We start from the raw sequence: 22,333 nt of genomic DNA, 5'->3' as shown, positions 1-22,333 counted from the left end.
AAATTGGTTTGGAAGTTGACTATTACAGTCACTTACATGTTTCACTTGCATTGCAGTACAAATACTTCATGCTAAGGCTTCTTAGTGCTATGACCTTTTTCCTTGACTATTTTTAGATGGTTTCACAATATTTCCTCGTGTTCATTTGCGCGCACAATGTTTTTCAGGCACCCGTTTTATAAAACTCATGAAGGCAGCTGCAAGGAGAAAATGGTGTCAAGGACCCAGCTCAGCACGACTCCACATGGTGCGGAGGAGCGCACTCCAAAGCATCGAAATGTGTTGCCATGCAATTTGGACGAGAAAACTAAAATGTGGGTATACTGGGTGTACCATGTAACTAAATAGCATGAAAACTTTCAAAAGACAGTATGTCACACAAAGATGTGCGAATGTTTTTTACTTGCGCATGTGACTTTGTCAGATTCCTTTTGCATCTGCATTGGGCAGACCATAAGGTGTTTTAACAAGTGCCGCAATGAACACCAATGAGTTATTAGGGCAGCAATGTACTCGCATTTGACAGTGCACTAGTGTAGCAAGAGATGGTGCATGCGCTTTAGCCTGCATCACGACCAAGTAGCACACGAAATTATGGAAGCATTCAGCGGAAAAAAATCGCAAAGCAAGATGTACCAGGCAGCCTCCATTGTCATCATTGATACCAAAATGGCACTGCTAGAATGAAGATAAATGTGTGAAGTGGTTTTCTTTGCTGGTGTGGCCTTTTCCTTTTCTTTACTTCCTTGTATTGCTCCTTTGTGTTTGGCTACGAACATGTGCCATGTATGAAACGGAAAAAGCTTGTTTTACAAGCAAAAATCCTCACTTCCCTGATCAGATCATTAGAAGATGCATCTGTACGAAATGAACAAACCATCACATGATGTCTTATGAGGAAGAAAATTATACAATAGACAACAAGAATACCACAACAGTTGTGAAATGCAGCAGTGCGCTGTGGCAATAGCTGTCTACGAATACTGTGCGTGAGAAAGCGCGATGGCATGATCCCGACAGCACGAGGAAATTACTTGCATGAGAACGCCAAGAGTGAAGTCGCGCTTTCTGCCAAAAGACTACCAGCTTTGGATCCAACCGAATGGGAGCTACGATACGCCACAGTACTGCCTTGACACCGAGCGGAGATAGTGTTGGACAACCACGGGAAGATGCGCGTTTAGATAAAAGGGGGTGCAGCACATGCATGAATAATTATGTGAAATATTATAACCAAAACTAGACGGTGCGGGTTACACGAAAATATACAACACATTTCTAAATATACTGTATACTCTGTCAGGAGCATCCATACGCTACATAGGATGTTATCAAACGAGCTGCTGTCTTCAAAGTAATTTGCGCATGAAAAAACTTTTCCTGCACAAATTACTTTACCAGCCTCATGCTTAGCAGCTCATCTGATAACCTATTGTATATAAGTACACGAGTTTAGTGCTCGAAATGCGTTTTCTGACCAGTAATGTGGTGCATCTTTTTCTTCAATCGTAGTGCCAATAGTTCGCAAGTTTGCGCATGTTTGTTGTTTGTTTGATTTTACATTGCATACTTTCATTTTTTAAAATGTCATTTGAAAATAAAAAAAATATTTCTCACTGCATTAGCGATGAAATGTTAAAGAAAATGTTTATGTATTATTGCAATATGTGTTGTAAAGTTCATGAAAATCCGTGTAATCGGATTTTATGTGTATCTGTATGTTTCGAAATTTTACTCAGTTTGCCTTGTGACTGTTTGACCAATAAAAATGTTGACCTTTTAAGAAAAATATGTTTCATTCGAGTGACTCGGCGACTAAACATCAAATCCAATTCACCAAGCGTGAGTGCAGGAGCTCCTTATGAAGGAATCAAATATCCCCGACATGTAGGTGTCGGGGATATTTGCCTCACTCTGGTGGCACTGCATAGCGAGTGCTTTCGCACAACTGGGTGGAGTACCAGCACTCTGCCTGAAGGAGTACAAACACTCTATTGGGAGGAGTACAAGCACTCTGTTTGGGGGAGTAGAAGCACTCTGTTCGGGGGAGTAGAAGCACTCGGCTCGAGGGAGTGCTATTACTCTTGGGGGTGGTGTATTCGTAGCTGGAAGGAGTTCTAGCACTCTGTTGAGGAGGAGTACTAATACTCTGTCCGAGGGAGTTGCTGTACTGTCTCCGAGATGTATGCGTTTTACTCCTGAAAAGGGAGTGAAATATGGGGCAAGCAGATAATCCCTCAAAGACAGTTCCCGGAACTCTCTTTGTTTTTAGAGTGAAGAGCAAAAAATGTTGATGGCTTATAAAGTTTTATTATAGGGGCCTCTAAAGTTTGGAGCCCTAAAGAGCTTTGCGGGTGTTAGCATTGGGGCATGCAGGAATGAGGAGTTTTGGAATAGAAGTTTTGCGTTGGCGGATAGCGTGTTGCATTTGCAGCGTTACTATGGCGTCAAAGCTGTTATAAATAATAAAATAAAATACACCATTTTATAAGAAAAGTAATTTAGACTTTCATGTTTTCGCCTTTATTTATAACTTAGAAGTTATTCTTTTAGCAGCATGCAGCTTGTTGCGCTTAATTTTGACTAACCAACTTTACGCACCTTCAACCAGCCAAGTCAATCCGTGATAGGCCTACGAGCCATGAAATCGACAATTGCATTCAGAATCAGTGGCGTATAATGAATCAATCTTCATTACACATGTTAGTTGAGAGAAAGCGATAACCGTAATCACTTATTCTAGCTTACAAACTTCACGTGTTACCACCAATCGAGCCCAGTTTTGTGCTACGTTAGAGCCGTCGCTTCGATGGGCGCCGCCATGTTTGTTGACGAAAGCTTTTGAGGTAGCTTTTGGGGCTCCCCCTAAATCGATGAAATAGCGTTCCCGATGCAAAACCCAAACACAGTTTCCGTCTTGCGCATGCACAGTGGCTTTGACGCTATTTCTTTGGGGCCCAATACGTTTGATGCCCCTATTCTAAAACTCTAATTATTGCTGTGGTTTTACTTGCCAAAACCACGATATGATTAGGAGGCATGACGCAGTGGGGGGACTCCGGATTATTTTTGGCCACCTCGGTTTCTCTAACGTACACGTACACGGGTGTTTTTGCATTTCGCCTTGATCGAAATGCGGCCGCCGTGGCCGGGAATCAAACCCGCGTCATCGAGCCAGCAGCACGACACCTCACAAGCTAAGCTAACACGGTGGGTGAAGTTCATGGGAAGTGGCGCTCTGATGTCATTGTGGCAAACATGTTTCGATATTGGCAGAATGAGTATCTGCATCTATGACGTTATGGGCAAACCATCTAGAAGTAAAAGCAATAGAACCCACCTTTGGCTCGGGGTCTTGCTCCCATTATTTTTAATACGTTCCCGCATACTTGGCCCACTTCCTCTTGTTTTAATTCTCATCCCTGAGGAGGATCCGATCTTACGTCCAATCAATCGAAATGAATCTCGAATCTACGCACGAATAAAAATTCATCAAGCAGTAAAAGAAAAATGGCAGTAAAGCTTCGCGCCAGAAAAGTGGGGTAGTTCGAAAGCTGTGCCCGGCGCGGTACTTCATACGGAAGACATGGTCATGACCACACTCCAGCCGTGCTTCCCTTCTTTCATGTCTGCGCCACGATCGCCCGACGGCCCCGACCTTATGTTATTGCTCTCCCTTCCTGAGCATAGCCATGTTAGTACAGTTTGCTGTGAAAAACCCACTACTCGCAGGTTCATCCCGATGCCCGGGGATCGGGTGCCTAGCGGTCAAGCAGGATGCAAGTTTAAGTGCCTCAAAGATCAAAGCCACCGGCTCAGACAACAGCGCAGAGAGGGAAGGAAAGGCGGGGGGGGGGGGGTCATGAGGAGTTTTCGAATAGGAGTTTTCATGCGAAACCCAACTAGCCGGATTTATTAACGACACACATGCACTGATAGACGCGGGGTTTCAAGTTGACGCAATATTTTTAGATTTTTCCAAGGTATTTGATCGTGTTCCACACCATAGGTTGTTACTTAAACTTTCACAGCTTAACATTCACCCTACTATAATTGCATGGATCACCGACTTTCTCTCATCTAGAACTCAGTTTACATCAGTTAACAATTCTAACTCATCTTATGCTGATGTTACGTCGGGAGTTCCACAAGGCAGCGTACTTGGACCTTTACTCTTTCTAATCTATATTAATGATTTAGCCAGTTGCGTGTTATCGAAAATCGGACTATTTGCAGATGATTGTGTACTTTATTGATGCGTAACAAGTAACACTGATAATCACTTAATGCAAACTTACCTGGAGGAAATACGTGCATGGTGTTCTAATTGGTTAATGCCATTAAATATTTCCAAAACTAAACTCTTGTCTTTCACCAATAGGCCATGAATTCCAACCACCTACTCTCTTGATAACCACGCCGTGGAACTCGCCACAACTTACAAGTACCTTGGCATCAATCTTCAGTCAAACTTATCATGGAATAATCATATTAATCTTACCCTTGCCTCTTCTAACCGTGCACTCGCACTTATTAAACATAACTTAAAAGAAGCCCCAATGATTGTTAAAAAACTAGCATACACAACATTAATCCGTCCTAAACTAGAATACGCGTCTGCCATTTGGGATCCCGAACAACATTATATCATCAATAACATCGAAGCCTTGCAAAACCGTGCTGCGCGTTTCATTTTGTCAGATTATTCACGTTACACCAGCGTCACCTCGTTAAAGAATAAAGCTGAGTTGGACACCTTAGCACTTCGCCGTAAAATTTCTCGCCTATCACTTTCCCATAAGCTTTATCACCATCCATCACTTCATGACGATTTCTTTCAGTCACCACAAGTTCTCTTTCCATGTCGTGACCATCCATACAAAGTCAAACGCATTAACTGCCAGTCATTCCATTATGCATATTTATTCTTACCGCGCACAATAGCAGAGTGGAACGCCTTACCATCAGACATTGCCACGGAACCTGACTTGACTAAGTTTCAAGATTTAATTCGCTCACGACTTGTCAACTAATCTTACTATTATTATCTTGCGACTTTTACAGTGTTTTCGATGTTTCTTGCTATTTTGCTTTTCATTGCAGTTGCCTTATGTTCTCCCAATATGTACTAATGTTTTCTCTGAAATAATTGTGACTTAATTTGTATATTACCTATGTGTCACTCTATATTGTTTCTGTTATATTGTCTTGTTCTTTAATATGATGTATAATCTATGACCAGTGCCTGCGCGCCTGTGACTCCCCCCTCCCCATGTAATACCCTCATCATGAGGGCCTTTGGGGGTATATTGAATAAATAAATAAATAAATAAATAAATAAATAAATAAATAAATAAATATAGCACACGCACATGCGCACAGTCACGCGGCTGGCTCAGCCAGCTAAAACGCAGCCTTCGAGATTTGCTTCTACCCGATCAGAGCCACCTCTGGAGCGTTGATTAGGGCGCCACTTATTGCCCAAACGCAGCCAAGTGACAGATTTTCAGTAGCCCAAATATAGAGACATAGCCAACTCGTCCAAGTCGACGCCAAACATTTTTTTCTCATAGCCCAATTTGGCTATATATAGCCAAAACTGGCAACATTGTGGTACTGGACTTTGAAGTTGTAGCGCAGGAGTCATGCAGTACACCTTGCGATACGAAGGGGCCGCTGTCCTGTGCTCCGGGACGAGAGCAAGGCGAGCACAGCCTGGTGACCTGTCAATAGGGTTAACGGTCGGCCCCACAGATAAACGTGCCACTTCTCACAGACCCACTGACAGGCCAGGGCTTCACGCTCTCCAGCTGACTATTATCAGCCGGTCTCTGTTAATGTTCGCGATACAAATGCCACAGTTCGCATGTGGGACCCCTCCACTTGTTGCAATACGGCGCCCAGACGGGTATGCACACATTCGCAGGACCTTGTGGGATGCTAGGAGTCTCTTTATCCTCGTGAAACTTTCTTTAGCGGCGTCGTCCCAGTCGAATGTTATGTATTTGCGTACTAGACGGCGCATTGGATCTACCTTATCTGCCAGTCGTGAGACAAACTTGGCACAGTATTCAACTGGCCCTAAAAAAACGGCAAAGCTTGCACTAGGCCGCGCAAACCTCAAGACACAGTGAAGCTGGCCGATCGATCCCATCATAACATAAGAGATACCTGGCAAACCCAAGCTCAACTCAGGCATAGCGAAGGCCGAACCTAGCTTCTAACAAGTTGATTCTAGATACAACCAAATCCCCAACCTTGACATAGCCAAGTTCCACCTAGCTACTACCAGGTGGAACCACTGGTTCCACCTGCACCACTGCACGGGCTCAGGTTTACGCGAAAGCCCGGGCCCGGCCCGGAACGTGCGCCGGGCCGGGCCGGGTAGGGCAGTTTTTTCACGGGCTCGGGCACGGCATGTGTTCTTGACGCGGGCCCGGCCGGGCTCAGACTTTCTTGTGATTGTGCATGTAACGTGCAGCGGGTTATCCTCGCGAGTCTCGACTATGAAAAACATGTCTTTTCGGTCTCGGGCTGGGTTCGGGCCGTGTTCCGGCCGGGTTCGGGACGGGTTCGGGCCGGTTTCAAGCCGGGCTGGGGCCGGGCTCAGGCGTAAGGTAAAGGGGTGGCTGGCCGGGCCGGGCGGGTAACGTAGATTATTTCCAGGCCGGGCCCGGGTCTCACCAAAAAATTTTTGGTCGGGCTCAGGCGGGCAGCCCAGCGATGGGCAGCTCAAATCGGCCCGTGCAGTGCCCTACAGTACCAGATGACGCAATCGATCGGCCAGCTTCGTTGTGACTCGAGATTTTCGCGGCCTAGTGCAAGCTTTGCCTCCCCCATTACGACGACAAAAGAGAAGTGAAATTCCACACTGGAAAGATTAGCAGCCACGCTGGCAACTGTGGAAGAAGACGACGACGACGACGAACGCGGGAGCATGAGTACGATCGCTAACCGAGGTGCGCCAACGAGCCACCTGCGGAAGAAGACCACGACACTCGATATAATGCTGATGATGATAATATCGTAAAACGCGCAGTTTTTACAACTGGCTTGAACAGCTGCGCTGTTAAAAGAGTGTAGCGTGGCTGCATCTGTAGGCGCCGGAGCCTTAACTATCGCGTCAGCCTTGGTCTGGAGTGGTGCTATACCCTCTGAGCTGACCCGATGTCCTAAGAAAGAAATGCTTTGAAGAAGCATTTCTCGTTGAGCTTGAGCTCAGCTTCCGCTATTCGATCAAGGACTTGCTTCAGGTTCTGCGTGTGTTCGCTCTCAGTCTTCCCAAAAAAAGATTGTCGTCCTTTGCAGCCTTCAAGAATCTTCGTCATGATCTGCTGGAATGCAGCCGGTGCTGACGCCAACTCAAAGCAGACCCTCTTGAACCTGAAAAGGCTTTCATTCGTAATGAACGCAGTTAGGTCTCTGCTTTCTGGGTGGAGCACAACTTGTTAGTAGGCCGATGCAAAGTCCACGTTGGAGAAGCAGCGTGCAGGGTTGAGGGCATGGAGCAGTTCTTCCATCTGAGGCAAGGGATAGCTATCTGCTGCTACAGCTCTGTTAGGCTCTCGTAGATCGACGCACAGTCGAATGCTACCGTCTGCCTTGCGAGCTGGTAGGAATGGAGAGACCTGCTCGGAGGCATTAACTCACGATAACATCTGCTGCAAGTAGCTTCTTGATCTCGTCGGAGAGCGGCGGGCGGGCAGAAAAAGGTAGGGCCTTAGCTTCTGTGAGACTGGCGTGATCGAGGTTTCATCATGATCTTATGTTGCACGCCTGTGACAAGTCACGAGCCAGGCAAAAACAAATGGCCAAACATGATCCATAGTAATGACGGCGTGCCAAACATGGGGGGGGGGGGCCTAGCGCTGCTTTTGGTGTGGCGCTTCGAGGTTGAAAACCGGGGCTCATGCCGGGAACTTCAGCATGGCCCTCCGTGCACATGTGCAGGCGGCGCAATTCTTCTCCCATAATGCGAAGGTTGAGGGCTTAAACCGCATTCAGGCCGAAGAGAGATGTCCCACATGGCATAACATGAATTTTAATCATGGATGTTTTCCTTTTGTACCAGACCAGTCTGTACTCGTTCGTTGTCGGGGAAATCCTCTAGTCGGCCCTGTCAGGGTAGATTCTGCCGTAACTGCTGCTGAATTCGGTGCACTGGATTGGCGAAGGCCTGGGATTCGCGTTGTGTCCGCTCACGCAGAGGTGCTATCTGGACAGCATGATCGAACGTCGGTTTGTTACCCTCGAGCACAATGTCTCCTGGAGCCGCGGGCACGTGACATCGGCTACGAACTGCTCACACATATTTTTATCGGCTTGAGTAACGAAATCGCAAACAGCCGCCAACTCGCGAAGTGTGATGGCGAAGTCAGTGATGGCCTCCCCCTGCAGTTGGCGACGCTCACGGAATAGGTGGCATTGCAGGCGAATGTTTCAAGAGGCGGCGAAATGCCTTGTTAGCATCTCGAGGGCCACGTCGAACTCGTAGGGTAAGCGTGGGGCTTCTGCGGTTCCGTCATGCCGCAGCGTCTGCGTTCCAGCAGTTGCGGCGGTTTCTGTGACGGCGGCGGCATGTGACGTGGACGTGGCAGCAGCTGCAGCACTCGGTTGCTCTATCTTGGTTTGCAGCGTACTCGGCGGACGCGCGTCGAAAATTTGCTGTCCTTCGATGCGAAGACAGTGCAGCAATGAGCGCGGCGGCAGGGTGCGGATAGTTCGGTCGTTCCGCACGCCCGAAAAATTATCAGATAGGTGTATCCAGCGAGGCCTTGGCAAAGCCGGTGTGCCAGGGGTGTCAATGAATGGGGGCGGTGGCGAAATCCCACTGGAAAACATCCTCGTCGCAAGATTTTCGTGTCGCCAGCCCAGCGACATGGAATGAGCAGGCCGGCTCCAGGCCGATAAGAACCTTTATTCCCACGATCGTAACTTTATACAAGAGCGCTGTGGCGCCAAGTGTCGCATGTGACCTGCGTCACGTCGGCAATGCCATCTGTTGCGAAGGCACGACACTACACGAGATCTTCTAAATTTTGAACGATAACGCTATCGTGTTTCACTCTTAAAGATGAAGTTTAAGCCTATTCCAACTTTTTATCATTTAAATATGAAACGCATGGTGCAAATTTAGGAAAACTGGACCGATTGTTTCTTCTCTTGTTGGGGAAGAGTCTCCCGGCGAAAATTTCTGTGTACTTGTGACCTTTCTTCCTGAAAATTGTGTCAAATGTGCAGTCAGTGCTATAAGTGAAGAGAGGGCATAAGATAACGTGGACACACAAGTACAGAGAAAACTACGCACATGAAGACAATATTAAGGCAGCGGATCTATCTGTGAACCAGTTATTAGGTGCTCATGACGAAGCCATCAGCGAACTCGCCTCGATAGCAGCGTGTAATGACACTCAATTGGTAAAGACGAGATCGCGACTTCGATTTCTGAAAGCGGCCGTCATATTCCGCTGGCGCTGAGCGGAATGGTGTTCATTTTGGTGCTACGGTTGGGTTTTATAAAAATGCCAGCTGGTCCAATTCAGAGCCCTCCACAGAGGCGTCTCTCAAAGCTCGTATATAACTTTGGCACGGGAAAACCCGCAAGTTTCATTAGGTAATTGGTAGCCAGTGCAGTTTGTCGATAGAAAGTCGATTGGATTGAATTGGATTTTTTTAGAAATGGCGAATTTCACCTCCAAGGAGGCGGAGGAGGAGGAAAAACATTTATTAAGAGAAAAAAATAAGCAGGCGTCTTCCTGCTTGTGTTGGGAGGTGCCCTCAGTCCAGGGCTCCTGCGGCTCTTGCTGTCTCCCGGGCCCGCCGCACCAGTTGTTCCTGGTCACGAGGGTCCGAGCTAGGCAGCACGGCCTCCCACTGCTCGGGTGTTGGGTTGGGTATATGTGGGGCTACCTGTAATTTGGGGCATGCCCATGTGGTGTGATATAGTGATGCGTAGTCGTTACAAAGGCCGCATTTGTACTAGCACAGAACAGGGTGTATTGCGTGCAATCTGCTTAAATTAGGGTATGTGTTGGTTTGTAATTGTCGCCATGCTACTGCGTCTTCGCGTGAGAGGGTCTTGTGCGGGGGTGGGTATTGTCATCTGTTTAATTCGTGGTGTTCTAATATGGCGTTGTATTGTAAAGGCACAGGCTCCATAGATGCGACCGTATCCGTCTCTTGTGGCACCCGGGTGGCATGAGATCGGGCTACAGCGTGCGCACGCTGATTTCCATGAAGGGACTCGTGTCCTGGAGTCCATACTGAAATTATTTCAACGTCTGGTAATTTAGAGGCTTGTTTGAGAAGTCGGGCGGCGATGGAACATATTCTGCCTCTGGCATAGCTAGGCAAGCTGCTTGAGAGTCGGTAATAATTGTAACGTGTTCTTTGGTTGTACTAGAGGTGATGGCTAAGGCGATGGCTGTCTCCTCCGCTTCGAGGGTGTTGGCAGTGCGGACCGTGATCGAGACCACCTCTTGAAGGTTATGGTCGACAACACTGACTGCCATGGCTGCTTTTCGGGGGTACTGCGTGGCATCTGTGTATAGTATGTTTGGGAGGTTACCCTATCTTGTTTGAAGAGTCCTTGCGCGAGCTTTGCGACGACCGGCATGATGTTCCGGGTGCGTGCTTCTGGGGATGGCGGCTACCTTGATATGCTCCCGTATGTTGGCGGCCAGATAGATTGATTTTTCGTGGCCTCGGCCCTGTATTGGGTAGCCTAGGCGCGCTACGAGCTTCTTGCTTGTTGGTGTGAGGGCTAGGCGTTCTCGTTGGCTTGTGAGGTGGGCGTCTATGATTTCTATTACTGTGTTATGGCCTCCTAGAACTTCGAGCTTGAGTGTGGCTGTTCCCGGTGGTACGCCGAGCGCTTGCTTGTATACTTTCCGCAGAATATGTCTATTTGATCTTTCTCCTTGGGAGTGAGGGGAAGGTACGGGGCAGCGTAGGCGATGCGGCTGGTTATCAGGGCCTGGACGAGCTGGGCCACGTCGTCTTCTTTCAGGCCGTGTTGTTTGGTGGTGATGCGAGTGCCATTCGCATGACTTGGAAAGTGTTCTGCTTGAGACGTTGGATGGTGTAGGCGCCTCCGCCGTCCTATTGTATGTGGAGCCCGAGGATGCGGACGCGATTTACAGTGGGTATTTCTTCGTCGTCGAGGGTGAGTGTAATGTGGGGTATTTCATTGAGTTTTCTACGGGATTTCTGTCGAACGGCTAATAGTGCTGACTTCTCGGAGAAGCATCGGAGACCGCTGCTTCTTGCATAATGCTGGACGACGTCAGTCGCTTGTTGGAGTGCGTCTTGTTTTACTCCTTGCAGTGGTGGTCCAGGTAGTGATATTATCGGCGTATACTGCGTGCCTGATTCCTGGTATTGCATTGAGTTTATCAGGTAGCTTCATCATAGCAATGTTGAAAAGGGTGGGTGACAGAACGGCACCTTGTGGGGTTCCTTTGTTGTGAGTAGGTAACGTCGGGGTTCTGAGTGAGCCAATGCCTACTGTGGCCGTGCGGTTGGTTAGAGAGGCGCTTACGGAGTTGTAAGTATTACGACCACAGTTGGTAAGACTTGGGTTTCTAAGGATGGTATTGTGAGCCACGTTGATGAAAGTGCCTTCAAGGTCTAGCGCTCAGATCACTCTGGTGTTGTGTGGTGAAATATGTTCAAGGACTTGTTCCTTCAGTTGAAGGAGAACGTCATGGCGAGAAAGGTGGGGCTGGAATCCGAACATCGTTTCGGGCAGCAAGTCACTAGATTCTAGGTAAGGTTGAAGTCGGTTCAGAATGACGTGCTCTGGCAGCTTACCTAGGCATGAAGTCAGTGATATTGGTCTAAGATTTTCTAAGCTGGAGGGTTTGCCTGGCTTTGGAATGAGGATGATGTCCGCGTGCGTCCCATCCGCTGGTAGCATACCCGCCTCCCAATGATGATTAGATAGGTCAGTAAGTGATTGAATGGTGCCGTCATATGGTTTGCGCAGGAGCTTGTTATTTATTTTGTCCTTGGCCTGGGGTGGTGTTTCGTGTCAGTGCATGGATTGCTTGTTGCACCTCAGAGATGGTGATCCGCTTGTCCAGGTCGTGGTTGTCGCCTCTGCTGTACGTGGGAGGGGGTCCCTGTGTGGGTTTGAAATCTCCTATGTACTGCGCCCTCAACTCTTCCAGGATGTCGTCGTCAGAACCCGGATGGTTGTTGAGGAGACGTTAAATTGTTTGCTGGCTGACTGCTTTGCTTTGCGTGGGGTCAAGAAGATGGCGTAGTAGCGACCATGTTTTGGCCATGCAAAGAGTGCCCTGCAACTTGTTGCATAATTGTCGCCAGTTGTGACGGGTAAGCTCCCCAGCATAAAATTCTGCGATTGCCGTGAGTTTCGCTATACGTAGTCTCAGTTTACGGTTATGTTTTTGGCACTTCTATCTCCTAACAAGGCCTCGACGGGCCTCCCACAAGTGAAGAAGGTGCGGGTCTACTGCCGTAATATCTGCGGTGAGTGTGATGTGTTTTGAATGTCTGTTTAGGTCTTGCTGGAGCTCTCGTACTCACTGTTCGAGATCCGCAATAGCCCTCGAGGAGTCATCCGCTCGCTCTTTGCGAAAAGCTGTCCAATCTGTGAGTGTTATTTTTATCGGGCGGCGTGCATGCGTAACGTCACTGCCCGATCACTGCCCAGGGTTTCCTCCGTGTTGCGTCAGGTGGCTTGTTGTATCCCTTTAGTGAGGGTGATGTCAGCGCACGTATCTCTAGAGACACTGTTTCCTAAACTTGTGGGGTATGCGGGATCTGTGAGGATGGTGAGACCGTGCTGCTGTATCATATACTGGAGTGCAGTGCCTTTTGATGTGGCTGTCGTCTAGCCCCATGCCTGGTGATCTAAAACGTTCGCGTTGAAGTCGCCTACTATAAGTAGGCTGTTGGTTTTGGCTATGGTAATCGATTTCGTGATCAAGTAGTCAAACTTGGTCTGCTTCTGCTTGGGTGGGCTGTAGATGTTTAGTATGAAAAGGCTCTTTCGGCCTCTTTGGAGGGGTAGGATCTCAATTAGGTTGCGGTCGACATCACGGCCGTCTACTGTGTGTTGTATTGTAGTGAGCGTTTTAGCTATAAGTGTGGCCACGCGGCTTTAAGGCGTGGTAGTATGTGTGTTGTAGCCGGTTTGAGTTGGGTGTGTGCCTGTTTCCTGCAGTGCGATCACGCTCGCTGCCGTGTTGGCGTTAATTATGTACTGTCTCAATGATCCGTGCTTGCGTTTGTAGCTGCGACAATTCCATTGCCAGATTAAGAGTGGGTTTTCGTTGCTGTGGTTGGCTTTGCTATTCATCTTGGCTTACGGGTGGACCGGCAGGATGTCCCTGCTCTACTTCCTGTTGTGCCATTGTTTTCACCTTCTTATGTCGCTGATCTTTTGCGAGCCGTGTTTCTTCGATTGCATTTGCAAGTTGCTGGATACTTTGTTGCATGGCTAGCATCTGCTATTGCAGTGCATCGACTTTCTGCTCGACTTGCGCGATTTCTGTCGGTTTTGCTGATTCCGCGAGAAGCATGGGTCAGAACTCTCCGAAGATGATAGTGATGAGAGTGTGCTTATTGGTGCGGACTCCTGACTGGCGGTACGACTGGCGTATAATTCTGCAATGTCCGTGCGAAGTTTGTTGTTTTCTTCGTGGAGGGGTTTGTTCTCCTCTCTGATAGCCTGTAGCTCAGCTAGAATTTGCTGTTGAATATCAGTATTGTATTTGGGGAAAGAAATGTGTGGGGTGGGTGCTGGGTGTAGATGTGGTTAGAGGGTGTTGTTTTGCGGGGCTGTGTGAGAGGGGAATAGCCTTGCTGACCAGCTCACCGTTTGTGATCCCGGCGTAGCAGGTCCGCAGGGGTTCCGGGTCGCTCCCTGTTGGTTCCGCGAGCAGGAGCAAGACCTGGAGCAGGAACGCTTCCGTCGCTGGCCTGGGCATGACCGAGACCTCGATCGTGAGTGGTCATGGCGGCTGGTCCTTTGTGATGATAGGGGTGTGTTCAGTCTATCAGGGCACTCCTTGGAAGCCGTAGGATGGGACGCCTGGCATAGGGCGCACCGGGGGTAGCAGGGGTGGTCCTGAGTGGGGTTTCGTGCACCACAGTGAGGGCACACGTTGACTTCTGGCGTTGGGCATACATCGGTCCGGTGGCCTACTTGGTGGCACATGCGGCAGACATGTGTCGTTGGTCTGTATGGTTTGCAGCGTACTTCACCGCTGTAATATCGCACGTAGAAGGGTACACTCTTGCCAGTGAATGTTATCACTGCCGCGGAGGTCTGTCCAAGCATCCGGGCGTGTAAGATTTTTCTACCAGGTGCATATAGTCTGTTGAGGAGGACGTCTGTGGGAGTTCCTGCGGGAATGCCATTAATAACCCCTTTGACGGTGCTGTCGGGTGCCGCCACGTATGCCGTGACCGCTAATTCTCGACCGTCCAGATGAATTGTAGTCAGGTCACGGATGCTCATAGCTAGCTCTTCGTATGGTGGGCTAGCTATAGCGATGTTTTGTACTGGGTCAATTCTTACAGTGAGGGTCCGTACGGGCTCAGTGGTGGGGTGCTGACATGCCATCTTGATGCCTTCAGCAACCTGCGGCGTGGTCCATGTGGCAAGGTTTAGTCCCTCTCGGGGGTGGATGATGACCTTGAGGTCGTTTCGGGGCAGCGGTGGGAGTCGGGCTACTCGGGAGACCGATGGGTGTTGGGGTTGAAGAGGGTGATTGATGGGAGTTGAAGTTTTTTTCGGACCGTACTTAACAGTGAGCCAGTCTCCGCCGTCAACTTCGTCAGGAAGTGGGATTTGTGGGTTCTCGAGATTCATCTCGGTACCGTCGTTGGTGGCCATGGGTTCATCGGAATGGGTCAAGGTCTTCGGCCAGACCTCTATGGAGATAAGCCTAAGCTCTCCTAGGCCTAGCGCTGAAGTGCGGCAAGAGATGGCGATCGGCCGTACTCGTCGTTAGGGTTAACTGGGGGGACGCCACTTCCAGGTAATTCCAGTCAGGTAATTCCTGGGGCAAGAGACTCACAGTGTAGATTTGGGTGTGCACGTGTTCAACTCGACGTAAGGAGTTGAGTTTCTGGTTGTGGCGGCGTCGATGACAATTATCCGGAAGTTTAGCGATGTAGAGGCGGGAGCCCATGCGCGGTCCTGATCGAACGGCTTCTTCTTCTAAAACGTACGCCATTAAAGCTACTGAGTCCAGACATTCATGCAGTCAGTAAAATCTATGTTTTCCTAAAGCGGAGTCTCAGCGGGTACGAGCGTCTTCTGTAGACAATAATTTCACCAGGGCGGCTTGGGAGAACTCGTCATTGAAGAGGCTTCTGCTTACCGTGCGCGAAGGGGCAAGATATAAAATTCGGCATGCACTTTTCGAAGCGAAAGCTTCATTATCCCACCTCGGGCAGCCGTCGGCGACTCAACAGTTTTCACCTTTAGAGCTAGAGGTCAAACCACAAGAGAGTATTAAGGCGCGTTTATAGGCCGACGTTGTCGGTGTGTGTGTGTGTGTGTGTGTGTGTGGTTGTGTGTGCGCGCGTGCGTGTGCGTGCGTGCGGGCGCGCGTCATCAGACGCCGGGCGCGTCGGAGCGCATTGGCCGCGCGTCCGTTTACGTTGGCGGCGCCAGTACGTCGAAGCATCGGTCGAACTATAGCCGCTGTTGTTTTCGCCAACGTGACATAACGTGTGCGCGCGTTCACGCTACGTCGGACTATATTTAGGCCTTATTTAGGACTATAGTTTTAGGTCTATATATTTAGGACTATATTTAGGCAATGTGTCCCTGAAAGGAGACATTGCCGGCATTGCCCGACTAGAGTTGAGCCCCGCTGCGAGTTGCAACCAAGTCACTTTTTTACTGATCACTGCAGTTTCTTCATAGGCATAAAACAATGATGAATAAACACCGTAGTCATTGCACACATGTCTGTATATCATTGCGAAACCTCGTAGGTAGATAGAAGTCACCTTTTGCATCACTTCCTGTTTCGAAGGATATTTGAGCAATTATTCGCTATAATGGCACTCCCATACACACAACGTGGATCTTCCTCAACGTTGTGACCAAAATTTCATTAGCTCCTTTAATCCGGCCGTTCCGTTGCTGTGCAAAGTACACTTGCAGAACTATGACAGACAAAAATTGCTGATTTCGCACTTTCAGATTTTTGTGACATGTTGCCCCTATGTTCTTGACGTTCAATAGTGCAGCAGGCAAAGTATCTGTCCGTGCTCCTAATGGCCGACTCTGGTATTTGGTATTTGGGAACGCTGTAAAAACAGCAATTTAGACACAATCTCTCAGTGTTCTAGGAGTGAAAATGCGAATCTCCGTACAACCCATCTCGAATAATGCGCTTATCCTAAGTCTACAGGACAAATACGTGTCCATGTTTTCACCAAATGTAGGCATAACATAAAATATATTTACTCATGGACGTATAGTACGTGTCTTCTTTCATGGTATGGCATTATGCCAAGATAACCCGTATGTAAAGCAAGTTGCTAATGGCTTTACGTTTATGCAGACCATTACCTTGTCGGCAACATCAACTCCTTCTTACTTGGTGGTACCTTCAGCACGACAATTTCCATCAACATGCACCTGATTAATTTTGCCAAACACCACGACACTCTACAAGCTCGAGCGCAGCAAGAAATAGATGACGTCGTGGGAAGAGACCGTCTGCCCACTTGGGACGACCACACGCAATTGCCCTTCATTCTAGCCTGCGTTTGGGAAGTCTTCCGATGGCAGCAGTTCTCAGCCCTCGGAACGCCTAGAGAGTAAGTTTTTTTTATTATTATTTCGATAGCATTTATATACGGACACTCCTGGCAGTTTTGCGCCATCGCCATCGTCGCCACTGTGCTGTTGCAAAGAAGTCGAAGTGCGAGGAGAATGAGCTGGCCCTCGAGTCATATGTTGGTGGTCACGTGATGGGCTTCGATTGCGAGGGCAAGCTAGCGAGGGCGAGCCGCGAAGAAGGACTGCTTGCTGTGCTCCATCTTCCCGCGAGCTAAACGCTGGAGGCAGGGAGGATGGAAAAAAATTGAAGGGAGCAATGCGTCTCAAAATTGAAGGCAGAAACCATTGGCTGAAATAACGATGATATCTCGGTTGGTTTTAGTGCCTTCTGCTGCTGTGTGGCTGTGCTACATGTGCTGAGCCAACACCACCTAGAAAGTACAAGGCCTGCTCACTCCGATCCATTACGTCCTGCTACCCGGCACAACTGCCGTAGAATCTAATGAGGTTGCTCCCAAGTAAGCAGTGGTGATTTACACGTCACTGCTTCGTCACGCCAGGCTTGGCAATGGAAATTTCGGGCCAGGTAGCATGACGCCATAGATCGGAGTGAACGGGTCTTGTGCTCTCTGGGTGGCGTTGCATCAGCGCACTCTCTTCCTAAAAGACAACGAGGCGCGAGAAACGTGCTCCTGCCGCATTCGCACGTCGCAACAAAGATGATGAGCGTTTAGGTTGAAATGAACGACCAAAGTTGCCCACACACATCGGTAGAAAATTAAAAAAAATTAATTCTGAAGTTTTACGCGCTAAAATGACGTTCTTTCTATAAAGCACGTCGTAGTGAAGGACTCCCAGTTAATCTTGACCACCTGGATATCTTCCCCGTGCACTCAAAGCAAGGCAAACGGGCGTTCAGTGTGCGCCCTAAAATCGTTGCAAGGCAGCTCTCTTTTCTGTCCTTTCTCCCACTTCCTGCTTCAGTCATCTGGCTGCTAACCAAAGGTGCATGAAAAAATCAAATGCTTTAGGGGGGAACGTCAATGTGTATACTGCGCAAAACATTGTTGTCGGTTAATGCTTTAAATATGATTTCTTTTTCGGTTAAGAAAACATTTTCCGTTGACATACGTTAAAGCAATCGATGTTGAAAGCTTACTAGGAAATATGACGATCAAACTATCAGAATACGACTATACAATATTTTCCCGATTTTTTTTTCGAAAGCACTAGAAGAAGTAAAATTGGGCTGTCCTAAATCTGCATTGATTTAGGAAATCGAGTGAACGACAAAAAGAGATTATAAATATGCGTAAATGGTCCACATATAAGGTCAACGACATATTCTGGCCCTATCTGAATGCGGGCTTCTCTTTCCCTCAACTAAAAATTGACACTTTATCTTGCGTCGGTGTTTAGGACATGTTGTTGTGCAAAAGAAGTCATTGAAAGCATGTGCCAGTGACGATCCAGAGTCGTGTACCATCCGATTTTACATGGTGCCGGAACGAAATGTATTTAGTTCTGGTTTTAGTGTTGTCCCACTGAAAACAGCTCCGTTCCGGTTCCACTCCGGAACAAAATAAGGTTATCCGCTAACGGTTCCTAGCGGTTTTGGTTCGCATGCAAAATTTTCGAAACGAATTAGCGATAAAAACTGTTTTTCTCAATAAGGGATTTACGAATTGTTAGATCATGCTCAGTGCCTCGAGTCAAGGGACTGAGCATTATCTCTGAAGCAGCACGTCATCTGTGTACTTGCCGAAACGCGAGGCTGCTGTTCCGATAAAACTAACTTAAACGAGCATACACGAACGATAAAACATCGTTAACAAAGCGTTGTACGCGTAGAGAATGAAACGATAAGCTCTTCAGCGCGCAAGCCCTGGGTTTTGCTAGGATGCCGATCTCATAGTGCACCGAGCGGCCTGCTTCGATTACTTTCGTGACCGCCTATCGCCCGCACTATACCTGTCAAAGATATAATGTGAACCCCTGAGATACGCGCTGATGCCGACGTGGCCTGACGTCGGTTATCTCGGAGAGGTTGAGGACTGGGCGTGTTGGTATAGCATATATCTAGAAGTTGGAATGCGCAACATTTTAGACGAGAGGCACAGATGAGGAACACACACGAGATTACACACACGGCTCTTTTGGATTGTCAACTTCCCCTTGAACCGAAAACTGATAAAAAATATTTTGGTTTCAATCCAAAACAAAATAATAAATAACATTTCGTTTACGCTTCCATTCCGGTCAAACATATCGTTTTTCGTTTTTGTTTTCGTTTCGTTCCGACGCACTGCAATTAGATAACGTAAAGAATGACGTAAAGTGTCCTAGTGTGCACTAAGGAGTTCAAGTTCAGCCAAATTAGATGCGATTGTACATTCCCTAGGTCTTAAAACTTAGTAAAGAATATGAGTCCTTAGCTACTACGTGCGCAAGTAAAGACCGTGTGCGAAAGTTTATCATGGTGTGTGGCCTTGGCAGGATCCGTCGTGCTCGTCTGCAGCGCATTCATCCGAACGATGCTAACACAAAACGGTCACTGCTGAAAGTGGTGCTTTGAACATTACTTAAATATGCCACTCTAAATGAGGTACTTCTTGTATTGTATATGCTGTGTTTCTTTGTTTTGCCATGCACATATCTGTTCATTTATCGCCGTTCTTACCGGGAATAGCGTGCTAGGCATGCCACCAGACAAATCTCCCAACTTAAAAAAAAGAACAGCCCAAGTCCAAATGCTACAGCCCTGTGCCATTAGCGGACGAGTCGCTCAGATACATTCCAAAATGCCCCCCCCCCCCCATTCTGATGCTCGTATTCAAATTTCATTCAAATACGAACATACTATTCCTGCTATAATATAGTTTGAAGTGGACAAATAACATTGATCTATAAATTACGATTCGTAGCTGTCTGTTCAATCTAGCCTCCAGCACCCAAAGCCAAAACCAAGAGAATGGAAAGTTACAACTGTTGGGAATCTGTGATGGGTGTTGGGCCCAGGATCGTAAGGCAAGCGACACGGCAGTGCACGCACACATGACTCCGACTGTATATACAGAGAAACGCTGCAACGTCACAAGAAAAAGATGAAGCACGAACAACTATGAATGCATCTCCAAACAATCGGGCCCGCGTTAACGTATGCACTGTGCTACTCGCCAAGTACCGAGTCAGATAAAACAGGGTTTTAATTGGACGTCAATAAATTGATGTCGCTATGGAGGATGCGCAGCTGGTGGCCTTGTCAGGTGCCGAGGTACAAAGGCCTCTACTGAGCGAAGTGATCTCTGACCCTGACATCGGCGCTAGTGCCAACGCTGGTGCCAAAGCGTTGATCGACCGAGGCAGCAGGAGTTGACTAGAGCTGGCCGGCAGAGCACCAGGCCGCAGTTGTCAGCTGGCAAGAGGTTAGGCAGCTACCGCAGATGATGAGCGTAGCACGCTGGTAGCATATCAAACCTTGTCCGAAACGTAATGCAGGACAGCAGGCCACCAGGTACACACGCAGGGCAGGACAGGTGAACGGTTCGAGACAGGCCACCAAATCCGAATAGCAAGCAGGACAACCGGTATTTCTTGGCCACTAACTCGGACTTGTATGCAATACGTGCGATACGGTAACCAGTTAAAAACCTAATTGGTGCATTTTTGTTAATTAGTTGGCAATGCGTTTCAATTTTTGTGCACGTATGTCCGCCTCAAGTAGACCAGCTCATGGACTAGAATTGTGTTATGTGCCACAGGCAACTATTAAATTTTTTTGAAAGTGTTTGCGAGACACCCGGTATTGCTGTATCCGATTGTCATGTTTGCATACGTTGTCATACGCGCTGCAATAAATTGCAAGTATGGAATGGAAATTATTGAGCAATGCACAAAATGTGACCAATTGGTGCTACCAATATTATAAATAGCTCCTTGTGCATTCATTTTCTTCATTTCATTTATTATTACATAATAAGGCCCCTTAAATAGAATCCTCAACTGCAAATTCGTTAGTTGCAATTGACACTGCTCGCGAATGAGTGAGAATTTTTCTTTTAAGTAATTTTCTAGCAATGGATTTAATGATGACAGTGATGGCACCGGCGTATATCGGCGCAAATAAGAACGACCAGGAAAGTCAGCCCATAACACGTATTGCTCTAAAAAAGACAGTTGTGGGTCAGCGCTTACCAAATGACCCTCTTAACTGTCGTCGCTGTCGTCACTAGGCGAGTTTATTTGCAAGTCATAACGCACAGCAACACAGCTACACAGTAATATTCGTATTTATTTATTTACACTTTGTGTAGTTATTTATTTATTTATTGAATAACCCCACAGGCTCCAGAAAAATTATTGCTTCAGGGGAAGAACAAGCAAGACAACACAAAAGGAGTTAAAAAATTGCACGATGCTAGCGGGTAAAGGCGAAAGAACGAACCACTAGCATAAACATAAATGACGCTACGAAGAGAGAGAGAGAGAAACGAGAAGGATAAGGTAGGGAGGTTAACCAAGGACGTGCCCGGTTCGCTACCCTACGCTTGGGGAGAGGGAAAGGGGAAGAATAGATAAGGAGCGAGAATACGAAAAAAAACACATAAAGAGTCAGTTATTCACACAGTCAGTCGCAGAGGAAGGTCCACTGTCACAAGCGCTCATATAGTCCAGTCTCCTTCAAGAACTGAAGAAGAGCTTTTGCGGCCTTTCGCATGCAGGAATGCGTAGGCCATGGTCCCAGAATCTTTTCCTCTGACAGCACTCTGCTATCTAACATGCTGAGTTGAGTTTGAAGAATCCGTCGTTGAGCGTCAAAACCTGGGCAATGACACAGACGGTGCTCTAGCGTCTCATCGCAGCCGCACAAATTGCATGCCGCACTGTTGACCATTCCTATTAGGAATGAATAGGAATTTGTAAATGCGACGCCCAACCACACGCGACATAGTAAAGCTGCTTCACCACAGGAGAGTCCAGGTGGCAGGCGAAGTCGCAATTTAGGGTCAAGAGAATGCAAGCGTGAGTTGCTGAAACCTGGTGAATTCCATCTTTGAAGTGTGATGTGGCGAGCAAGTGATTGAAGTTGCCGCGCAGCGTCCGTTCTTGAGAGTGGTATAGGCACTCGCTGATGTTTTTGATGAGCCGAGCGAGCAGCTTCATCGGCGCTGTCGTTGCCAACAATTCCGCAGTGGCTCGGTAACCACTGAAATAAGATGTGTCCTTTCTCAATCGCGTGGTGATGAGCTTGTCTTATTTCGTACACTAGCTGTTCTTGTAACCCGTGACGTAGGGCAAACTACAGAGTTTGTAGGGCTGCTTTCGAATCGCAGAAAATGGCCCAGCGATTTGGTGGTTGCTGGAGCACGTAATGGATTGCACCTTGAAGAGCCGCAAGTTCTGCTGCTGTCGACGTGGTGTTGTGAGAGTACTTAAATTGCAAATAGACGGCGTCCGATGGAACAACCACTGCTCCGGTTGAACTGTTGGAATTAGTGGAACCGTCCGTGTAAATATGTATTCGGTCAAGATAAGACTTGTGTAGGCAAAGCAGGGACA

At 47.8% G+C, this 22,333-nt stretch overlaps 1 protein-coding gene across 1 annotated transcript in view; it reads left to right on the top strand.

Moving 5' to 3' along the window:
* Positions 1 to 22,333, top strand: part of LOC125946979 (cytochrome P450 2C15-like) — a 311,950-nt gene that overhangs the window by 285,654 nt on the left and 3,963 nt on the right. The window contains exon 7 of the mRNA XM_049671232.1: positions 16,554 to 16,812. Within this exon, the coding sequence (XP_049527189.1) occupies positions 16,554 to 16,812 (259 nt within the window). The remainder of the gene's footprint in view (positions 1 to 16,553; positions 16,813 to 22,333) is intronic.

The sequence above is a fragment of the Dermacentor silvarum genome, chromosome 7 (genome assembly GCF_013339745.2).
Source record: "Dermacentor silvarum isolate Dsil-2018 chromosome 7, BIME_Dsil_1.4, whole genome shotgun sequence".
NCBI classification, from domain to species: Eukaryota; Metazoa; Arthropoda; class Arachnida; order Ixodida; family Ixodidae; genus Dermacentor; species Dermacentor silvarum.
The sequence above is the reverse complement of the archived record's forward strand: the minus strand, read 5'-3'. Positions and strand labels throughout refer to the sequence as shown.